Genomic DNA, 15,989 nt, shown 5'->3' on the forward strand with positions numbered 1-15,989 from the left:
TGAAGGCATAGGAAATCTGAACAGACCAATAACTAGTTAGGAGATTGAATCAGTAATCAAACCTCCCAACAAAGAAAAGCCCAAGATGAGACGGCTTCATTCGTGAGTTGTTCCAAATATTATATTTAAAGAAGAATTAACACCAATCCTCCTCAAATTCATACCCAAAAAAATGAAGAGAAAGGAACACTTCCAAGGTCATTCTATGATGCCACCATTATCCTGATACCAAAGCCAGACAAGGATACTACAAGAAAGGAAAACTAGAGACCAAATCCCTAGAAAACACTGATGCAAAAATTCTCAACAAAATACTAGGAAACTGAATTCAACAGCACATTAAAAGGATTATACATACCGTGACCATGTGGGATTTGTTCCTAGAACACAGAGATGGTTCAACATATGAAACTGATCAATATAATACACCACATTAACAGAATGAAAGAAAAAAAATCACAACATCATCTCAATCGATACAAAAGAGCATTTGACAAAATTCAACATACTTTCAAGATAAAAACACTTAACAGACTAGAAATAGAAGAAAATTACCTAAACATAATGAAAACCATATATGAGAAACCCACAGTGAGCATTATGCTCAACAGTGAAAGACTTAAATCTTTTCCTCTAAGATCAGGAATAAGGCAAGGAAGCCCACTCTCACCACTTGTAGTCAATATAGTACTGGAAGTTCTAACCAGAGCTATTAGACAAGAAAAAGAAATTTTAAAGTATCTGCATATAAAAGGAAGAAGAAAAATTATCTCTATGCACAGATGATATGATCTTGTATGTAGAAAACTCTGAAGATTCTACAAAACAAATGAAACAAAAAAACCTGATTAGAACTAATAAAGGAATTCAGCACAGAAGTCTCATTTTAATATGGGTAAGCACTCTCCTCCATATCCAAATACATCCAACACTTCATCCTTTTATGAACAAGGAGGACCAGTTGGGAGATGATGGAATAACTTTGTTCTTTGGTACATTCACAATGCACACTGTTTAAAACTGAAGACTGCCGTGTACACTTTTGCACAAACTCTAGGAAGGAAATAGACGGTTGACCAAGTAGGTAAGGAGTCTGTCTGTATGTGTGTTTGTGTGTGTTGTGTGTGTGTGTGTGTGTGTGTGTGTGTGTGTGTGTGTGTGTGATGGATGTGGGAGTATGGTCATGGTGCATGACTTTTCTTATGTAGGAAGATTAGGTAACTGATGACTGTTACATGGCAGCTCTTTAGTGAGGTATTATCTTTTTATTCCCTTAGGTATGGCTTTCAATTGATGGCGGCAACACCTTCGAATTAATAGCTGACTTTCATGATGATATCATAAAGAATACGTATCATAGTTTTTATACTTCAGATATTACTTTTGTTTCCCAAAGTGGAAAAGTTTACTTGACAAAGGCAGGTGAGGAATTCACTTTTGTTGGTATAAGCACTACCTGTGAGCCAGGGATTAGAAGATTTATTTTAAAATCTGCCATATTAATGAACTAATCCTAAGGTCACAGACCTATTAGGGGTGATGGATTTTAAAATTTTTTTTACTGTAATAAAAATAAACATAAAAAAATTTACCATCTTAACCATTTTTAAGTATATAGTTCAGTGGTATTAAATACATGCAAATATTCTGCAAGCATCTCCAACATCCATCTCCATAACTCTTTTCAACTTGAAACTCTATACCCTTTAAAAAATAAATCCCCACTCCCCTCTTCCCCACAGCCTCTCACAGCTACCATTCTACTTTCTGTCTCTATGATTTTGACTACTTTGGTACCTCATAAAAGTGGAATCATACAGTGTTTGTCCTTTTGTGACTAGATTATTTCACTTAGCATAATGTCCTCAAGTGTCATCCATGTAATAACGTATGTCAGAGTTTTCTTCATCATTAAGGCTGAATAATATTCAGTTGTATGGTATATATGACATTTTGCTTGTCCATTCATACATCAGTGGACAATTGGGTTGCTTCCATGTTTTAGCTATCATGAATAGTGTTGCTATGAACATGGCTATACAGATATATCTTTGAGACCTGCTTTTATTTCTTTTGGGTGTATACTCAGAAGTGGGATTGCTGGATCATATGATAATTTTATTTTTAATTTTTTGAGGAACTGCAATACTGTTTTACACAGTACTGTACCATTTTACATTCTGACCCCCAGTGCAAAAGGGTTCCAGTTTCTCCACATCATTGCCAACCCTTGTTATTTTCTGGTCTTTTGATAGTGATCATCCTAATGGATGTGAAGTGGTTTTTCATTATAGTTTTGATCACATTTCCCTAATTATTAGTGATGTTGAGCATCTTTTTATGTCCTTATTGGCCATTTTTATATCTTCCTTGGAGAAATGTCTTTTCAAGTCCTTTACCTGTTTGTTAATCAGATTGATTGTTTTTATTGTTGAGTTTTAGGAGTTTTCTATTTATTCTGCATATTAATCCCCTGTCAGATATATGATTTGCAAATATTTTCCCATTCTGTGGGTTACCCTTAACTAATTTGGTTATTTCTTAAGTAGTTTTTTGATGCTATTGTAAATGGAATTGTTTTCCTAATTTTGTCTTCTAATTATTCATGTTAGTGTATAGAAATGCAACTGATTTTTGAGTGATGATTTTATATCCTGCTACTTTGCTGAATTCCATTATTAGTTCTAATAGTTTTTTTTTTTTTGTAGAAACTTTAGGAATTTCTACATATAAGATCACATCATCTGTGAACAGAGATGATTTTCCTACTTCCTTTTCAATTCTGATGCTTTTAACCTCTTTCTCTTGCCTAATGGCTCTGGCTAGAACTTCCAGTACTATATTGAATACAAGTGGTGAGAGTGGGCTTCCTTGCCTTATTCCTGATCTTAGAGGAAAAGATTTAAGTCTTTCACCCTTGAGTATAATGTTCACTGTGGGTTTCTCATACATGGTTTTCATTATGTTTAGGTAGTTTTCTTCTTTTTTTATAATTTTTATTGGAGTATAGTTGCTTTACAATATTGTATTAGTTTACACTGTACAGCAAAGTGAATCAGCTATACATATACATATATCCCCTCTTTTTTGGATTTCCTTCTCATTTAGGTCACCATAGAGCATTGAGTAGAGTTCCCTGTGCTATACAGTAGGTTCTCATTAGTTATCTATTTTATACATAGTATCAATAGTGTATATATCTCAATCCCAATCTCCCAATTCGTCCCACTCACCACCCCAAAGTTTTTTTCTATTTCTAGTCTGTTAAGTGTTTTATCATGAAAGTATGTTGAATTTTGTCAAATGCTCTTTTGTATAAGTTAAGATGATGTTGTGGGTTTTTTTCTTTCATTCTGTTAATGTGGTATATTACATTGATCAGTTTTCATATGTTTGCATTCAGTGTTCCTTGCATTACAGAAATAAACTCTACTTAGTCATGGTGAATAATACTTTTAATGGGCTGCTTAATTCTGTGTGCTAGTATTTTGTTGAGGATTTTTGCATTATTACTCATCAGGGATATTCGTCCACAGTTTTCTTTTTTCTTTTTTGATAGTGTTTTTGTTTGGCTTTGGTATCAGGATAACACTGGCTTCATGGAATGAGTTGGGAAATGTTCCTTCCTTTTCAATTTTTTGGAAAAGTTTGAAAAGGATCAGTATTAGCTCTTCTTTAAATGTTTTGTTGAATTCACCAGTGAAGCCATCAGGTCCAGGGGTTTTCTTTGTGGAGAGATTTTTTTATTACTAATTCAATCTCCTTACTAGTTTTAGGTCTATTCAGATTTTCTATTTCTTCACGATTTACTTAGTCTTGTAGGGTTTTTTTCTAGGAATTTTTCCATTTTATTTAGCTTATCCAATTTGCTGGTGTACAGTTGTTTATAATACTCTCTCTCTTTTTTTTTTTCCGGTATGCGGGCCTCTCACTGCTGTGGCCTTTTCCGTTGCGGAGTGCAGGCTCCAGACACGCAGGCTCAGTGGCCATGGCTCATGGGCCCAGCCACTCCACGGCATGTGGTATCCTCCCAGACCGGGGCACAAACCCCTGTCCCCTGCATCAGCAGGCCGACCCTCAACCACTGTGCCACCAGGGAAGCCCTATAATACTCTCTTATAATCCTTTCTACTTCTGTAGAAGTAGCAGTAATGTTCTCACTTTCACTTCTGATTTTAGTAATTTGAGTCATCTTTCTTTTTTTCTCAGTTCATCTAGGTAAAGGTTTATTGACCTTTTCAAAGAATCAACTTGATTTTATTGATTTCTTTCTTGTTTTTCGACTCTCTATTCCATTTATCTCTGCTCTAATCTTTATTATTTCCTTTTTCCTTGCTAGCTTTTGGTTTACTTTGTTCTTCTTTTTCTAATTCCTTAAGTTTTAAAGTTAAATTGTTGATTTGAGAAATTTCTTGGTTTTTGTTTTAACAATTTTAATTGAGGTATAATTGACATATAATGTTATATTAGTTTTAGGTATACAACATAATGATTTTATATTTGTAGACATTGCAAAATGATTACCACAATAAGTCTAGTTAACATCCATCACCATATGTAGTTACAGATTTTTTTTTCTTGTCATGAGAACTTTAAGATCTACTCTCTGAGCAACTTTCATATATGTAATACAGTATTATTAACTATAGTAACCATGCTGTACATTACAGGTATATGTAATTTTATTGTGCTTAGCTTTATTGCACTTTGCAGATATTGCTTTTTTTTTTTTTAACAAATTGAAGGTTTGTAGCAACCATCCATTTTCAGATGATGGTTAGCATTTTTCAGTGATAAAATATTTTTAAATTAAGGTATATACATTGTTTTAAAGGCATAATACTATTACACCCTTAATAGACTACAGTCTAGTGTAAACATAACTTTTATATACACTGGGAAACCAAAAAATTCATGTGACTTGCTTTATTGCAATATTTGCTTTATTGTGTTGGCCTAGAAACAAACTTGCAGTATCTCCTAGGTATTCCTGTACATCTCCATGACTTATTTATTTTATAGTTGGAAGTTTGTACTTTTTGGCTCCCTTCACTCATTTCTACCTTATTTTTAATGTAAATATTTAGAGTAATAAATCTTCCCCTTAGCACCACTTTCACTTCATCTCATAAGTTTTGGTATATTGTATTTTCATTTTCATTTGTCTGTAGGTATTTTACAATTTCCCTTGTGATTTCTTCTTTGGTAGATTGCTAGTTTAAATGAGTGTTGTTTAGTTCCCACAATTTTGTGAATTTTCCAGTTTTCTTTGTTATTAATTTTTAACTTCATCTCCTTGTGATCAGAGGAGATACTTTGTGTGATATTTATCTTTTTAAGTCTGTTGAAACTTAATTTGTGGCATAACATATGGTCTGTCCTGGAAATTGTTCCATGTGCCTTTGAGAAGTGTAAGTACTGTTGTTGGGTGGCATGTTCTGTGTATGTCTATTAGATACAGTTGGTTTACTGCACTGTTTAAGTACTTGATGTCCTTACCTATCTTCTGTCCGGTGTTCTGTCCATAATTGTGAGTGGGATATTGAAGTCTCCAGCTCCTGTTGTTTCAGCTGTTGATGTCACAAAATTACATCATTATACATTGTGTGCCTCCAAACATAAATTAGTAATTCTTTTAAATGCATCAGTCTCCTAAATTATGTAGAAAACAAGATTTGGAGTTACAAACCCAAGTTAACAGTAAGTAATACTAGCTTTTACATTAATCATTTTTTTCTTTAACTGTATTAGTCTCTTAAATCATATAGAAAACACAAGTACAGTTACAAATAATTACTCACTTTGCTTCAATGATTTTTCTTTCTGTTCCTCAGACTTGCTAATTTTCATTGTCCTATTTTCAAATTAACTGATTCTTTCTTCTACCTTTGAATCTCTCTAGCAAATTTTTTATTTCGGTTATTGTGCTTTTTCAGCTGTAGAATTTCTTTTTGGTTCTTTTAGTCTTTCTATCTCTTTATTGATTTTCCATTTTGTTCATATATTATTTTCTTGACTTTTTCCACATCTTCCTTTAGTCTTTTGAACATCTTTAAGATGGAACATTTCTGTTGATTTAATTTTTTTCCTTTGAATGGGCTATATTTTCTGTTTCTTTGTATGCCTTGTGATTTTTTTGTTGTTGTTGAATACTGGACATTTGAATCTAATAATATAGTAGATCTGGAAATCAGATTCTCCCCCTTCCCCAGGGTTTGCTTTTTTGTTGTTAATGTTTTTTTGTTTTTTTATTGTGGGCTGTCTCTGTGCCAAGGATTAGCCTGAGATGTAAACTCAAGAGCTTCCTAGGTCTTTCCTGAGCCTGTACCTTTCCCCAAGTATATGTGGTCAGTTTCTAAATTTTCCTTGTGTATGCAGTTGCTTTTGAATGTCCTAGTCTTTCTCCCCAGCTTTATTGAGATACAATTTACATAATATTGTGTAAGTTTAAGATGTACAGTGTAATGATTTGATATATGTATATATTGCAAAACGATTATCACAATAAGGTGAGTTAACACATCAGTCATCTTACATAGTTATAATTTTTTGTGTGTGATGAGAACTTTTTAGACTTACCCTCCTAGTAACTTTCAAATATATGTATAGTATTGTTAACTATGTCACTGTACTGTATGTTGCATCCTCAGAACTTATTCATCTTATAATTGGAAATTTGTCCCCTTCAACCACCTTTACCAATTACCCCCTCCCCATTCCCCTGCCACCACACCCCTGGCAACCAACATTCTGCTCTCAATTTCTATTAGTTTTACTTTTTTATAGATTCTACATATAAGTGAGGTCATACAGTATTTGTCTTTCTCTGACTTATTTCACTTAACATAATGCCCTCTGTTTCATCCATTGTTACAAATGGCAGGGTTGCCTTCTTTTTAATGGCCAAATAATATTCTATTGTGTATATATACCACATTTTCTTTATCCATTCATCTGTTGGTGAACACTTAGGTTGTTTTCCTGTCTTGATTATTCTGAATAATGCTGCAGTGAAAATGGGGATGCAGATATCTCTTTGAGATAGTGATTTCATTTCCTTTGGATATATACCTAAAAGTTGAATCAGTGGATGATATGGTAGTTTTATTTTTAATTTTTGTGGAGTCTTCACACTGTTTTCCACAGTGGCTGCACCAATTTACATTCCCACCAACAGTGTTCTCTTTTCTCGACATCTTCACCCAAACTTGTTACCTCTTGTCTTTTTGATAATACCTCAAATGTCCTAGTCTTTAATGTCTGGTTCCTAAAAGGGAAACCAAATGATGGGGTAGGTAAGGGGGAAGGGCCCAGACCTTTAAATTCCCTGAAAGTCATTTCAGCCAGTGGGGAGTGGACTTGCAACACTGAAAGAGGTGCAACAAGAATGGCCACCCTCCTTTTGGTCTGCACCTCTATGAGAAGAAGCTGCAATCAGCAAACAGAGCACAGATCCCCAATATTTGGAGGACAAGGTCCTTTTTGCCCACACTGGCTCCTGCAAGCTGTGTGCAACTGACCCAGGAACACATGCGTAACTGCCTGCTCTGAGGCTAGAGGTGGAGGATGGGTAGATTCTATTGTGCTAAGGGCTGAAATTAATGGAATTTACTACCCAAGTCTTCCTCCAGAAGTTGCAAGCCTTCCATAGACTCCAGAGTTCCCAAACAATTATATCAGATAGATTCTTCCAGTGCAATTGTTGTCCAAGTGGGGAGAGAGATTCCTAGTGCAACCCACTCTACCATCTTCCCAGAATCCTCTGGCAGGGGGTGGGGTGGTGATGATGGATTTTTAGGATCTACAAAAATAGGATCCTATGAACAACCCTAAAGCAGGGGGACTCTGAAACATCATGCTTTATTCTCATTTACAATTTCAGTGATTTTTTTTTTTTTACTCTCCCCAAAGACAAATAATAATAGCTCCCACTCACTGAGCTACTATAGTTGTACTCAGCATGTTACAAGTATCATTTCATTTAATATTCACAACAACCAAGTTGAAATAGGTAATATTAAATTACTTTTACAGTTTAAATTGATATGATTAAACTCACACAGCTTGGGCTTCCCTGGTGGTGCAGTGGTTAAGAATCTGCTTGCCAATGCAGGGGACACGGGCTCGAGCCCTGGTCCGGGAAGAGCCCACATGCCACTGAACAACTAAGCCACAACTACTGAGCCTGTGCTCTAGAGCCCATGAGCCACAACTACTGAAGCCCATGTGCCTAGAGTGCATGCTCCGCAATGGGAAACCACTGCAGTGAGAAGCCCATGCACTGCAATGAAGAGTAGCCCCCACTCACCACAACTAGAGAAAGCCCAATGCAGCCATAAATAAATAAATAAATAAATTTATAAAAATTTTAAAAAGTAAAGTCACACAGCTTGTAAGAGGTGGAGTTGGGTAAATGATATATGGCTGTCCACTTACTTGGTTTGGTAATTTTGTGATGTCATTGATCAAGCCTACATAGCTCCTCTCAGTTTGCACAGTTGAAAGAAAAAATTCATATTGATTGACCTTATTGACAGATGCCTCCCCACTTACAACACAGTTAAATTTTGTTAACCTGTCTTGGAGCCTAGAATGATAAAGGCACATGGCTCTCAATTTATTTCTCTATGTCTATGATCTGATTTTTCATGTTGTCATTCAGTTATTGAGGCTTTGAGATCTTGTCTTGTTGAATCTATTAATTCATTAAAGTCTTTTGATGCAAAATACAAAGGAAATTTTACCGTATCTTGGGATATGCTTTGTCTGACTGGATTCTTTATATCTCTTATATGCTATCAGTGCCTTCCTATTCTGCCTTTTTCTGTCCCCTTCCCTCCCCTATTCTACCTTCTTCTTTACCCCTTTCCTCCCTCACATCTTCTCCTCCTTCTGTTCTTCCTCCTCCTCTTTTTCTCTGGTTCATCACTAAAGTGTGCAGCACTGGTAGATCTTCACTTTGCTCTGATGCAATGTGGGTAAATTATTCTTGAGACTGTTTGCTTCACCTCATCTTGGTAGCATTTGATTCATTCTCTCAACTCAGTAAAGGACCTTGGAAGGTGGTGAACCTGACTTCACTTAAGAGGGTTGGTTTTCCCCTTTACTTTTCCTTTGGAAACCGTCTCATCCACTGTCAACCTCTGTCTCCTTAGGAGGATATTACTGAGAGTCCTCAGGATTTTGTTGATTTACCTTCCTTCTCTCTATATTGCTTTAAAGGGTTAGACATAGAGTAGTGTGACCTGTTACATCAGAATTTTCTCTTCCTTTCCTTAGCTCATACTTTTCTACCTTTTGGCATAATATGGTTCTTTTTTTTTTTTTCTTGATACCTGCTGGTGGTTTTGTTTACTCCAATTTATTTATTTGTTAAAATATACACAACACAGACTTTAACATTTTAATTTCTTTAAGGGGTATGGCTCAGTAGCATTAGGTATATTCACATTGTTGTGCAACCATCATCACCATCCATCTCCCTCCAGAATGTTTCCATCTTTCTAAACTTAAACTCCATAGCCATTAAACAGTAACTCCCTATTCTCTCTTCCCTCCAGCCCCAGGCAACTACTTTCTGTCTCTCTGAATCTGACCACTCTAGATACCCCATATAAGTAGAGTCATACAGTATTTGTCCTTTTGTGACTGACTTATTGATTTAATATAATGTCTTCAAGTTTCATCCATGTTGTAGCGTATATCAGTACTTCATTCCTTTTTATGGATGAATAATATTTTATTGTAGGATTTGGCACATTTTGTAATACATTCATCAGGGTATTTGGGTTGATGGACATTTGATGTTTTTTACACTTTTTTGGCTATTATGAACAATACTATTATGAACATCTGTGTACAAGTTTTGTGTAGACATATGCTTTCAGTTCTTTTGGGTATATACTTAGGATTCTCATTGCTAGGTCATATGGTAACTCTATGTTTAACATTTTGAAGAACTGTCAAACTATGGCTGTACCATTTTACATTCCCACCAGCAATGTATGAGGATTATTTCTCTACATCCTCACCAACACTTATTATTATCTGTCTTTTTAAAATTTTAATTACTGTAGTGGATGGGAAATTGTATCTCATGGTTTTGATTCGCATTTATCTAATGACTAATGATATTAAGAATCTTTCCATGTGTTTATTGGCCACTACTATATCTTCTTTGGAGAAATAATTATTTAAATCCTTTGTCCATTTAAAATTGAGTTAATTGTTTTTTTAATTGATGAGTTATAAAAGTACTTTATATATTCTGAATGTAAGTCTCTTAAGAGATATATGATTTGCATGTATTTTCTCTCATTCTATGGGTTTTTTACATTCCTGATGGTGTTTTTTGTGGCACAAACGTTTTAAATTTTAATCAAGTCCAATCTCTTTTTCCTTTTGTTGTTTGTGATTTTGCTGTCTTATCTAAGAAACCATTGCCTAATTCATGAACATGAAACTTTACTCTTCATGTTTTCTTCAGAGAGGTTTATATTTTTCATACATTTTAGGGTTCATTTTTTCAGGTGTTCATGAGATAATAAAACTACCAATTGTAAAAAAAATAATGCTGAAATTCAATAACTTAATAGGCAAGGAAGATCTGCCTTCAATACTAGTCTCCTACTAGCCATCCATTTTACATTTGGTAGTGTATATATGTCAGTGCTATTTTCTCACTTCATCCCAGCTTCCCCGTCCCCTAGTAGGAAGCAGCCGCATAGCACAGGGAGATCAGCCCCGTGCTTTGTGACCACCTAGAGGGGTGGGATGGGGAGGGTGGGAGGGAGGCTCACAAGGGAGGGGATATGGGGATGTTTGTATACATGTAGCTGATTCACTTTGTTGTACAGCAGAAACTAACACAACATTGTAAAGCAATTATACTCCAATAAAGGTTTTTTTTAAAAAAGAAATAGTCTCCCTGAAGGTAGATCGCCCAATGTTCAAGTACACTTTTATAGATCATTGGGTAAGTTTGGAGATTGGGGTAAACTTGGAGATACCTGATTACATATAACCAGAGTAGGAAATATACTAATTGTCTCCAAGACAAGAATGAGTCTGGGGGCTTTTGTTTGTTTCTTTGTTTTTAACATTGCCAGCATTCTTGACTGTCCAAGCTTAAAACCAGGTTCTTCTGGTCTTGTAAGTCTATGATATGATTCTAAACAACAGGCTTTCTAAAGGTTTCTGATATGATTTCATAAAGCATGGTTTCTAAGGCCTTGATCCTGTATCCTTGATGCTCGCCAGCAGGAACAGTTTTACCATCAGAAAATCTCCTCAATGGTCCTTCCTTATTCAAGGATAAGGAGAGAGCACAAAATTCTGATTCTAGTGCCTCAGATCTTCCCCACAATGTTTATTTATTCTTGTTTCTGTCAATAAAATTTTGTTCAATTTATATTGGTAACAAGGTTAATCTTGTGGTTAATTTATCTGAATCATTTGTTGAGACAGAAGGTGTGCAGTAGTAGCGTTTAGAACTCTGACGATCAGGCATCCTGTGACTGTGAAATAAACAAAAATAACTATCAGTATCATTGGGAGGGGTTGGAAAGTAGAGCTAGCTATGGAACAGTCCCAGTACTCTGGAAAGGTCCCACATGCCCTTTCTTGTCAGTATACCTCTAAGGGTAGCCATTATCCTGACTTCTAATACCATAGATTAGTTTTGCCTGGTTGTGAACTTCATCAAAATAGAATTATGTGGTATATATTTTACGTCTGACTTTTTCCAGTCAATATTATGACTTTGAGATTCCTCCATATTGTCACAAGTATTAGTAATTTGCTCTTTTCCACTGCTGCGTGGTCCTCCATGGTCTGAATATACAACAACTTATTTATCCATTCCACTGCTGGTAGGTATTTGAGTTGCTTCCATTTGGAGCCTATTATGATAAAGCAGTTATGAACATTCTTGTATAAGTCTTTTGCTAGACAGAGCTTTCATTTCTGTTGTGTATAAATGTCAGAATGGAATTACTACATCATAAAGTATATGTTTGTTTAGCTTTTTGTGAGAAAAAATATTAAATGCTGCCAACATTTTTCCAACGTGATTTTATCAATTTACTGTCTCACCAGCAATATGAAGGAATTCCAGTTGCTCCCTCTTCTGGCCAACACGTAGAATTGTCTTTTAAATAGTAAGCCATTATGGTGATTATGTAATGGTATCTCGTTGAAGATTTAGTTTCCATGAATAATAATGTTGAGCACATTTTCACATGTTCACTGGCCAATCTTTTTTTAAAAATTTTTATTTCTTTTTTGTCTGCGTTGGGTCTTCGTTGCTGCGTGTGGGCTTTCTCTAGTTGCGGCAAGCGGGGGCTACTCCTTGTTGCGGTGCATGGGCTTCTCATTGCAGTGGCTTCTCTTGTTGTGGAGCACGGGCTCTAGGCACGGGAGCTTCAGTAGTTGCAGCACGCAAGCTTCAGTAGTTGCAGTGCTCGGGGTCTAGGGTGTGCAGTCTTCAGTAGTTGTGGCACGTGGGCTCAGTAGTTGTGGCTCGCGGGCTCTAGAGTGCAGGCTCAGTAGTTGTGGTGCACAAGCTTAGTTGCTTCGCGGCATGTGGGATCTTCCCGGACCAGGGATCAAACCCATGTCCCCTGCATTGGCAGGCATATTCTTAGCCACTATGCCACCAGGGAAGTCCCTCACTGGCCAATCTTTTAATCTTTTTTTGTAAATTATCTCTTCAAGTCTTTTTAATCAAGTTTTATTGGATTGCCTTTTTTCTTATTGATTTCTATGAGTTTTTAATGTATTATAGATATGAGTCCTTTTTTAGAAATATAATTTGTAAGCATCTTTTCCCAATTAGTGGCTTGTAATTTTTATTCTTTCCATGGTGTCTTTGGATGAACAAAATTATTAATTAAAAAAAAAATTATTTATTTATTTATTTTTGGCTGCATTGGGTCTCTGTGGCTAAATAGGCTTTTCTCTAGTTGCATCAAGTGGGGGCTACTCTTCGTTGCAGTGCGTGGGCTTCTCATTGAGGTGGCTTCTCTTGTTGCGAAGCATGGGCTCTAGGCGTGCGGGCTTCAGTAGTTGTGTCATATGGACTCAGTAGTTGTGGCTCGTGGGCTCTAGAGCGCAGGCTCAGTAGTTGCAGCACACGGGCCAAGCTGCTCCACAGCACGTGGAATCTTCCCAGACCAGGGCTCAAACCCGCGTCCCCTGCACCAGCAGGCAGACTCCCAACCACCATGCCATCAGGGAAGTCCAAAATTATTAATTTTTAAAAGATCAATTTCTCAGCCTTTTCTTTATAGTTAATGCTTCTTGCTTCTTATATCCTATTTAAGAAATCTTTGTCTATCCCAAACTTATGAAGGTATTCTCCTGTTTTCTTCTAGGAGATTAATTATTTTAGATTGCTTGTATAGGTCTGTTTAAAATTTCTAATTTTGTGTGTGGTGAGGTAAGGTTCCTTTTTCCCCATACAGCTGTCAGGTTCTCTACTCTGGCCTTGAGCTGGATGTTCAAGGTCATAAGTTGGTTGTTTTGTTGTTATTGTTGTTTTTAGTAAGCTTTCTAATACATCCAATAAGTCATACTAAAAACCATGATTGTTATTGTAATCAAGCACAGCGACCCCATTTGATCACCTAAAGTCTTGCCCTCCACAGACCTACTCCATCCAATATAATTTGAGTAATTGTGTTGCCCTTGCTTGGTATGGATTGCCAGTTCACAATATCTGCCAGGCTTAAGAAGTCATCTTTGCATTCCTTAAGTGTATAAGCAACTCAGTCCCAGAATCCCACTTTGATACTGTTTCTAGGGACGTGTCTGGTAAAAAAAAAAAAAAATACTGTATCAGTAATAATCCTGACAAGAACCTAATACCACTCAAGTGTTTCACCTGAAGAGCCTTTATAAGGGAATTATTTGCAGAATGGTGGACAGAGTTAAAGGAACCAATAATAATATTAAAATATCCAGAGACTAGCAATGGAAGAAAGCCATTACAGTCCCTTTAGTTAAAGGGGTAATGCAAATAACTAGATGATATATAGATTGATAGATAGACAGACAGACTTCTCTTTCCTTCCCTTGTTCTTATCTCCTGCTAGTGCCTTTCACTGGCCAAACCCATTCAGAAGCCAGCTGGAAACAGAGTGGAAGTATTGAAATACATAGGGGTGAGCCTTTCAGTGCACCGAATAGGGAAGAGGAAGTCTGAGAATGGATCCAGGGGAATGGGCAAATAGAGAATAAACACATACTATGAAACAGAAGTCAAAATAGACTAAGCAAGATTACTTTGAAAATAGTAAAAATATTTAATACCTCAGAAAACTAAATTGGCAATATAAATATTACAAATTATAGATATAAACTATAGAAACATGTCCACATATAGAATGAATAAATAATTAGAAAGAATCTCAGATGACAAATATAGATGCTAAAGATTGAGAAATTGCAAGTGGTAGGGATTTTCAGTGATGAACAAAGGTGGTGGCTCTGTATTTCTCTTCCTGGCACATTGTAGCCCTCTGATATGAATGAATAGATGAATAAATACTGAAAATAGGAAGAATAAAGGAAACCAAAATTGATAAAACATTAATTTTTTAACTAAAAGCTAAACCAATAATAAAAGCATAAACACTTCTGAATTATTTGAAATAGAAAATGTAAAGCCAGGGACTTCCCTGGTGGCACAGTGGTTAAGAATCTGCCTCCCAATGCAGGGGACATGGGTTTGAGTCCTGGTCTGGGAAGATCCCACATGCCGCTGAGCAACTAAGCCCATGTGCCACAACTACTGAGCCTGTGCTCTAGAGCCCATGTGCCACAACTACTGAAGCCTGCATGCCCTTGAGCCTGCATGCCACAACTACTGAGCCCACGCACCACAACTACTGAAGTCCGCACGCTCTAGGGCCCGTGAGCCACAACTACTGAGCCCATGCTCTGCAACAAGAGAAGCCACCACAATGAGAAGCCCGCACATCACAACAAAGAGTAGCCTCCGCTCGCCATAACTAGAGAAAGCCTGCGCACAGCAGTGAAGATCAAATGCAGCCAAGAAAAAACAAATTTTAAAAGCACACCAAAAAATCAAGCCAGCCTTGGATTTTTCTGCTACAACAATGAATATCACATATTCTTTTAAAGAACTTTCAGAGAAAAATATTACCTAAGAACCACCTCAACTAGTGGTTCATATGCAAAACCAACAGAAGAATGTTGTAAACATATTTCATCAAATGTGAGCTTCATTGAGTGTAAGATAAACTTTGTTCTATTAACACAAAGAAAGGAAAAAGTCTTCCAATTAAACTTTAACACAGTGTTTAAACAGTGATCGTGGATGGTGCATGGATTGTGCTGACATTTCCCCAGTGTTCCGTGTGATAAGGCAATAATTTCATGTGTGTCTCCATAGTAAACATAATGTAATTTCATCTACTTGTAGGTTTCTTTTTTCTTAGGTCTTATAAAATACTTGGTGATTGTTCTACAAGAAAATGTGGCAGTGTGGTAATTCTTTAGCGACTTTTGCTTTATTAATAAATCTATGCCCTGCTTTTTCTCTCCTGCTGAACCCATAATAATTTTGTTTCAATACCAGATTATAATGTAATATTTTAAGGCATTTTAAGCAGCATTAAAACTCAACATGTATTATACCAGTGATTCAGGAAAGTGATGCCAGTATAAAGAGCGGAGACAAAGTATAATACATGTGTAGCCAATTGACCATTATGGCGTGAGTGCCACCTAGTGGACAATGATTATAAGACAGATCAATTATAAAATATCTCCATTTCCAAGATGTTAAAATGTGAAGGAAAAAAAAGTGTATCTTATGTTTATAGATGAAATATGGCATATTGAACCTTAAAAATTGTAATGGTTAATTTTATGTGTCAGCTTGACTGGGCCAAGGGGTGCCCAGATTAAACATTATTTCTGTGTGTGGCTGTGAGGGTGTATCTGGATGAGATTAACATTTGAAT

The 15,989-nt window shown here is 36.2% G+C and overlaps 1 protein-coding gene across 1 annotated transcript in view; it reads left to right on the plus strand.

The window, feature by feature from the left end:
* The window catches only part of CATSPERB (cation channel sperm associated auxiliary subunit beta), a 132,066-nt gene that overhangs the window by 71,278 nt on the left and 44,799 nt on the right, over window positions 1–15,989 (plus strand). Inside the window, exon 14 of the mRNA XM_059056492.2 lies at window positions 1,278–1,422. Coding sequence (XP_058912475.2) covers window positions 1,278–1,422 — 145 coding nt within the window. The remainder of the gene's footprint in view (window positions 1–1,277; window positions 1,423–15,989) is intronic.

The sequence above is a fragment of the Kogia breviceps genome, chromosome 3 (genome assembly GCF_026419965.1).
Source record: "Kogia breviceps isolate mKogBre1 chromosome 3, mKogBre1 haplotype 1, whole genome shotgun sequence".
Taxonomy (NCBI): domain Eukaryota; kingdom Metazoa; phylum Chordata; class Mammalia; order Artiodactyla; family Physeteridae; genus Kogia; species Kogia breviceps.